The sequence below is a fragment of the Galeopterus variegatus genome, unplaced genomic scaffold (genome assembly GCF_000696425.1).
Source record: "Galeopterus variegatus unplaced genomic scaffold, G_variegatus-3.0.2 Scaffold336, whole genome shotgun sequence".
In the NCBI taxonomy this organism is placed as follows: Eukaryota; Metazoa; Chordata; class Mammalia; order Dermoptera; family Cynocephalidae; genus Galeopterus; species Galeopterus variegatus.
In genome coordinates this window covers 286,544-294,144 of record NW_007726447.1, presented here as the reverse complement: position 1 = coordinate 294,144, position 7,601 = coordinate 286,544, and the positions used below count along the sequence as shown (strand labels likewise).

Sequence of the window (7,601 nt, the reverse complement as noted above, 5' to 3'; positions counted from 1 at the left end):
GCGCGGCCCCGCCATCCACGCCCAGCGCGGGCCGCGCGCCCGGGGCTTGCCTGTGTTCTCCCCTCTGCCTTTTTCCAACACGGCTGAAATGGAGGACGACCCTGGCGCGGGCAGCTGTTCCTGGAGGGCCGGCGGAGCCGCGCCTGACTTATGATCCGATTGAGCGCGCTCCGCGCCGGCAGACCGCCCCGGCGGCCGAGAGCGCCCGCGGCCCGGCCTCCTGCCCACCCTCGCTGAGGGACAGGAGAGCTCTGCCACCCTGTCCTCGTGGTTCCCAGCCTGGGGAGGGGGTGGGTCCCAGCCCGCCCCCCGCGCCCGCCCAGCTTTTGTGCGGGGGGTGACCGCGCTGGCCCAGGGTCCTCTGCCCACTCAGTCCCGGGCCTGCCCCCAGCAAGCGGTCAGCACCTGCTGTCCTCGCTGTTGCGAGATTTTCCCTTGGGCCACATCTCCCGGAAATAAGTTACAGGGCAGATACCCCGCCCACCCCCATGCTCCCGTTTGCCTGTGACATCCTCTCCCACAGTGAAGGTGTGCCTGGTTCCCAATAGGACCACCGTGGACAGAGCTGACCCCTCCTCCTCCTCTCTCCCTCGCTCTCTTTCAGAACCGAAAGGGAACACTGCCTTTCCTGGCAGTAAGGAAGAGAGTTAGTGTCTGCCTTGGTGATTTCTTGCACAGTGGGGAAGACAGCAGCTCCCCAGGCCTGAGCAGGGAGGAGTGGGCCGTCTGTCACCAGGCCGAGTCAGGATGGGTCCTGGGGGCAGACAGAGCCCCTTGTCCCTGCTGATCCCCGCCCGAGGGTCTTGCCTCTTCCTCCTCTTGTGCCTGCGCCTGGGCGCCTCCTGCCCGCAGACCTGCCAGTGCCCTGAGCACGCTGGGGCCGTGGCTGTCCACTGCAGTGCACGGGGCCTGCAGGAGATCCCCAAGGACATCCCCGCTGAGGCCGTGCTGCTGAAGCTGGATGCCAACAGAATCTCCCGCATCCCCAATGGAGCCTTCCAGCACCTGAACCAGTTGAGAGAGCTGGACCTGTCTCAAAACGCCATTGAGACCATCGGCCCTGCAGCCTTCTCAGGTCTGGCCGGGGGCTTGCGGCTGCTGGACCTGTCCCACAATCACATCCGAAGGGTTCCGAAGGACGCCCTGGGCAAACTGAGTGCCAAGATCCGCCTGTCTCACAACCCCCTGCACTGTGAGTGTGACCTACAGGAGGCCCTGTGGGAGCTGAAGCTGGACCCCGATTCAGTGGATGAGATGGCCTGCCACACTGCAGTGCAGGAGGAGCTGGTGGGAAAGCCGCTGATCCAGGCTCTGGACTCCGGTGTCAGCTTCTGCAGCGTCCAGCACAAGACCACTGATGTGGCCATGCTGGTCACCATGTTCGGCTGGTTCGCCATGGTCATCACCTATGTTGTTTACTATGTGCGCCACAACCAGGAGGACGCCAGGAGGCACCTGGAGTACCTGAAGTCCCTTCCCAGCACCCCCATCTCCAAAGACCCCCTCAGCCCGGCGCCCTAGCACCCAGCTGCAGCAGCCCCCAGCCTGCGGTGGCAAGTGGTGACTGACTTGTGCTTTTGATATCCCCCAGCAAGGGGGTGATCACAGCCACTGTGCACTTTAGTCTTAAGAGAACTTTCATGTAGCGCATGTAGTCATCCTTCAGGTCAGGTAACTTCGACATCAGGCCCCTTTGACAGGTGAGGAAACTGAGGCTTAGAGAAGTGGTGTGACTTTCTCATGACAACACAATCAGGAAATGTCCCAGTTGGCACTTAAAACCCAGACCATCTACCATGATGTTCTGTGTTCCTTCCGTTCCACAGGCCACTCCGTGTGGTGACCGCAGGTGGATATGCATTCAGAGGACGAAGGGTCTGTAAGTAGGAGAGTCCAGATGAGGAGGTCTGCATGCATACTCATCTGTTAAGGTGCCGCCAATTCCTGTGGAGGAGCTGGTCTGCTGTTGTTTAACTAGATCTTCCAGAGTACTTTTGGACACAGATGCATTTGACTTCTTTCCAGAGCAGAGGAACAGAGATCAGGGTTTTCCAGAGAGATAAATGGAATGTGTAGCTCACACTAACCTTTCAACACCCTGTTTATTCTCAGAATGTTTGTTTAGAGTAACCCTCGTGCCAAAATGTCAGTCCATGGAGAGGGAGAAAAAAACATTGGAGAAACCTGAGACAGGTCCAGTGTGGACCCTCAAGGTGGTGTCAGTGGCACTGGGCTTCCTGCCACTTGGCCTGGGCCTGGTCAGCGGAAGGCCCTTGACGGTCACTACCGTGCCTTGCTTTTCTACTCTCTGAACATCGAGGACAGTCTCTTCCAAAGGGCAGGAGGACTGATGTGTGATATTTGAAGGCCAGTGAGTGGGTGCTTCCTTTTCTCCAGCGACAGGAGCTCTCCACCTTCGCTGCTGGGAATCTCAGAGCTGATTTAGCGCTCGGTTTTCTTACCTATATTACTTCACCTTCAGGTTATCTTCAGATGTTATCTCCACCTATGAGACCCTAATTTCTAATTTTATTCTTTACTATCTTTTTGTATGAGTGTTTATATTTTAAACTACTCGGAATATTTCATGGGGGGGGGGATAAGTGTAAATTGTTAATGGACTTAAAGTGCAAAATAGAAATGCCTCATCCAGTAGATGCCTGAAAATGATGAGAATTCGAGTGATTTGTGTTTGGAAAGTATCATGCAGCTTGAGGTGGAACATGAGATCGTTTCTAAGGCGGGCATGTCCTGCCCTGATCACTTAGGGTGGCAGAGCCTAAGTGCTCTGCTGTGTTCTGACAGCTCAGTCACCGCGTTTAGTTCAGGGACACCACACGCAGCTGTGTGACCCGTCAGCTGTGCTCGGGAGAGCTTAAAAAGAAACAACCAACAGATTTCCAAGTGCCCTCTTGCACCATGTGCTCCACGCCTGTGTTCACACTGGGCAGGAGTGCGCAGGTAACTGTCCAGAGGAGGAGCGGGGCAGGGAGACAGACGTGCCCAGCATGTGAGTGGAGGCAAGCTCAGACCCTGCTCACCTCCCCAGCACCACATGGCCTCCAGTGACACAGTGCCAACCCATGAAAGACTGGCAGCACTGCTCATGTTTCCAGTGAGAACTAAAACTAAGCAACCAGCCTCCTTAGGGTGCACCTTGGTGCTGGCGTGGCATTGGCGTGATCCACATGGCACACACGTGGTCAGCATGTGGCTGGGGTGTCCAGTTCCAATGTTCAGAGGAAGTGGGTACCAGCAGGGCAGAGCACCCCGGGCCTGTGGGGTTTTCTGTCCAGAGCAAATGAAGCTAAAATCATGAGTGCAGCTGTGGGTTTGTAACTGGGTGCCATTGCTGGACCCTGTGGGGTGCAGAGTGAGGGGGTCTCCTGTAACAAGTGCTGTGCAGAGCAGATAAACGCTGTGGGACACAGGCTTATGTGGTGATTTGGGTCCGCCTGCAGCCCCTTCCCTGTCCCGGGGTGCACACGGTGGGGGGAGGGTCCCCATCATGTAAGGAGCTCAACATACATGACCCTGGGTCTGGGGTAGTGTGGACCGAGGTATGGGTGTGACGGTCAGGTCCTGCCTCTGCCACGTGTCCTGTGGCGGCCAGCCAGTCTCATCTGGCATCTGGGGTGGGGGGCTTTCCCTGCTGCCAGGGGACTCTTCATTTGCCCTTATCCCAGACTCAGTCCAGAGCCTGGATTCCACGAGATGGACTCTGCAGAAAGTGGGTGATCTGTGGCGGGGGGGGCTCCTTGCCTCTCTGGCCTTGCCCTTGGTGTGGGTCTGCTGGCTCCTGCTCAGCTGCTGCTGGAGGAGGAGGTGGGGAGAAGACCCACCATCCCAAGCCCAGAGTCAGTCCGCTAAACTGCCCACCCTCCTGCCCTTTCTGGGTCCCTGCCTCCATGTGGACCCAGGGGAGAACACCTCCCCTCTAAGGAAGGCCACAGGGACCCCAACACTCTGAGACACCAAAGCTCCTTCCTGCTCATTAGAACTCCTACCCCTGGTGCCTGGAAGTCCTCGGCTCTCCCGGGATACAGCTCCCCTCCCCACCCCCAGGCACGCTCCCTCTCCTTTCCTTTCCTACCCTCCTGTCCCTTCCCACGAGTGAGCATCTGCACCCCATGGACCCTTGGGCTGACTCAGTCCTTCCTCCCCGACCCTGCACTGATGGGGTCTTCCAGATCTGCAGAGGTTGTGGGGTCAGCTCCGCCCCAGCAAGGTGACCAGTGTTGACAGTGGCAAATACGTGATGAGGGGATGTCTCAGTTGGGGAGGGCAGTGGGCTCCCAGCCTTGTGGGACGTGGTGACGCCTGGGCTCCCTGCAAGTCAGATGGAGAGCCTCACAGGAGCTTCGTGAGCACAGAGGTCTGCGTGTGGCCAGGGCCTGACCCCATCTACAAAGTCCTATGTACCCTGGAAGGTAGCCTGGGCACGGGTCTTGGGACGGGGGGGGGATGACTTTGGGGCCTTATGAGGCAAACTAGTCCTAGCAGCTTCCCTGGCTCGGGGTCCATGGCTGGGCCTCTCTCCTGTCCCATGAAGAATTGGGAATGGGGAGGGGTCTTGCTTCTAGGGAGGCCTCAGGTGATTCCAAAGAAGGAGGGGAAGGGTGATGAGAGGCTTGTGGTGTCCATGGGCCCTTAGGGAGCCAGGATTGCCCAACTGCTCTGGCTGGGCCAGAGCTCAGCTTCCTGCAGAGTGGCAGAAAGAGAATCCACACCAGCTAATTTAAGTACAGAGAGCTCTACTGAGGGTTCACAGAATGGTGAGAGGACAATGGAATCAGACTTTAGACTGAGCTTCCAGGAAAGATGACTCCAGAAACCACCCCAGGCTCCTGCCATGGCTGGGGAGCTGCCCCAAGTCCAGAACGTTCCACCCCTACCACAGTCTGCACCAGCTGCTCAGCTGCCTCACACCCTGCCCCTCTCCCCTGGCAACTTGGTTCAGTATCCAAGTTTCGTGCTAATGCATCTCACTGGTGGGACAGAAGGCACGTGGAGAGCCCAGCTGCAGGGGAGCCAGCTGGGGCTGCCCACTCCCTGTACCCACCGCAGGGGGTGCCCCAGGAGAGTTCAGGGCCCTGGCCACATCCTGCTCAGAATTCCTCCTCACTGCTCCTGCCTCGGCGTTGGTTACCCCGCCCCATCACTTTGCTGACCATCTGTGAAGAGCTGGCCAAGAGGGCTGTTCCCCTGCAGACTCTGTCCTTGGATCTTAGGATGAATGGAACCAGATGTTGAGCTGAACGTAAAGCAGCCTCCACCAGGTGGACCCCACGAGAAGAGCACCTGGCTCGTCCTCATCCTTGCCGTGGGCCTGTACTCCCCAGCCCTGCACCTTCTCCAGCCCCCAGCCAGCCTCACGGGGGCCTGTGAAGGATGTCTCCTAGTCCACACCCAGGCAGCAGAGCTGGGAGCCTCCCCTCTCCTCCCCACCCTCAGTTGCCTTCCTGTCTCAGGGAGCCCACCCCACCAGGGACAGCCCTGTGTGTCAGGACAGACCTGCTGGAAAGCCAGACACTGGCTCATCCCCCACTGCTGGACCACCCAAGGGAGCCACTGGGCAGGTGTCTGTGGCCCCGAAGCCCAAACAGGATGCTGTGAACATGGGGAGGGCACTGGGTCTGGGATCCTCTCCTAGAGTTGGGGTTAGGGCTAGAGCTCTGGTTTCCATGATGCTTGAGCATGGGGGGTGGTGGGGGCAGGCGGTGAACCTGCAAGATGGACAGTGGCCACCATGCCCAAGAGCAGCCAGGCCAGGACGCTGCTCCCGGAGGGGATGTTAGCAGCCAGCCTTCGCAGCGGGGAAGACCAAGGCACAGAGCAGTCAGACGACTTGCCAAGGCCACATGAGCTGGTAAGAGCCAAGCTGGGGTGTGACAGAGGACAGCAGGCGGGGAGAATGAGGAGCAGCCACCAGGAAGCCTCAGGGTGGACCGTCCCTCCACCCAGGCTGTAACTGTAGCTGGTGCCACTCTTGGAATAATTGGGGGACCAAGACAGCCCATTGGAATCTCATCAAGTTACTTCGACTCCATGTGCCCAGTGCCCAAAGGCAGGGTGGATGAGCCTCGTGGCTGGAGCTGGCACTGCCTCCGCCTCCCATTGCCCACCCACCCTCCACCACACACACATTCACACTTTTGGAAGGTCAGTGACAGGCCCCAAAGGCATCTCTAAGCAGGGGTCACTAGGGCACTGGACTTGCTGCAGGGGCTCTGGGGTTCAGACAGTCTGTGTGCAGCACGAACACCTTGCAGCATGCTGGGTCCCCTACTCAGGCCCCACCAGGGAGCCCCCAGGTCCACACAGGTGAGTTGGAGACGGCTCCCCTAGGACGGGTGCCCTCTCCCCTGCCCTCAGCGCCCTGCTGTCTTGCACTCAGCTGGACAGGATATAGGGGAAGCTACCCCCTCTCATCCCTCCTCAGATCAGCTCATGCTTCTGGGCACCAGCTGCTGGGCTGGGGGCAGGAGTGGGGGTGGGGCGGGCTGCATGGGGTCAGGAGAGAGAACCAGAGGGTGGCTTTTCTCCGGGTCAGCCAGACCCAGGTCTCCACAAGCTCCGGGTGCTGCTGGGTCTCACCGTAGCTGCTGGCAGGGGCAGCTGGCTTGAATGCTGGGGACGGATGCCCAAACCCCTGGTCTTTGCCTAGGGGGCCTGTGTGACTTGGCCAAAAAGTCGTTTTGATTCAGATCTTGTTGATCTGGAAGTCACAGTAATTAGGACACAGAGACTGAGGTTTTCCAAGCAAATAATTTGCATTACCATAACCAGAGAGGAGATGTTTGCTCGGCTCTCAAGGGCTTAGCAGCCCGGGAACAAGGACCAGGACATTTCTGTCACCAGGCTGGCCTGGACGCCTGGGCTCTTTGCTGTCATGATGGCTTGTGGGTGTAGCTGTTTAGGAGTTAAATCCGTTCTCAGGCGTTCGGGTTTCCACTGTGAGCCTCCCGCCGATGCCCTTTGCTTCTGCTGCTGTGGGGTCTTCGTGATGACATCGGTTCGTAGGGCTACTTCACACCTCGATCAGCAGACTTGCCAAGGAGTCACGCCCTGGTGTGCCAACAGCTTCATCCGTCTGTGCTGGCCTTTCAACTTCACTTATTTATATTTTTAGAATATATTACATTATGTATGTAACAAATATGTTACACTATATGTACCTTCCTTTTTTATTTACTTCCATTTTTTACCTTTAGAAAGTTTCCCCCTCATTGAAAAAAAATTCCATTCTAGAAGCTTTTTATTCCCAACATTTGTGACTTTAACTCTTCCAAATACTTATGCCAAAAGCAGGTGGATTTGTCTGCTGAGGATTTTAGTATAATTTAATTCCTGGAGGCCAAGCTTTCCTTCATTTTTACAAAGTAGTTTTACCTATTAATTCTTTGAGATATTGTTGTGAAGCACTTCATTAATTAAAAAGAGCTGCATTGAGATTCTGATTGGAATTGCATAAAAACTACATACTAATTTGGGAAATCTTGGCAATGTCAGGATATCAATTCAAAGATTTGTCTAAATCTTTTTTTTTTTTTTTTTTTTTTTGTCTTTTTCCGTGTCCGGCAACGGATTGCAACCCTCAG

The 7,601-nt window shown here is 56.7% G+C and overlaps 1 protein-coding gene across 1 annotated transcript; it reads left to right on the top strand.

Moving 5' to 3' along the window:
* Nucleotides 1-747: 747 nt before the first annotated feature.
* LRRC3 (leucine rich repeat containing 3) lies at nt 748-2,667 on the top strand. Its single transcript, XM_008567693.1, has one exon. It carries the CDS (start codon nt 748-750, stop codon nt 1,519-1,521), a length of 774 nt encoding a protein of 257 aa, XP_008565915.1. The 3' UTR covers nt 1,522-2,667.
* Nucleotides 2,668-7,601: the final 4,934 nt, after the last annotated feature.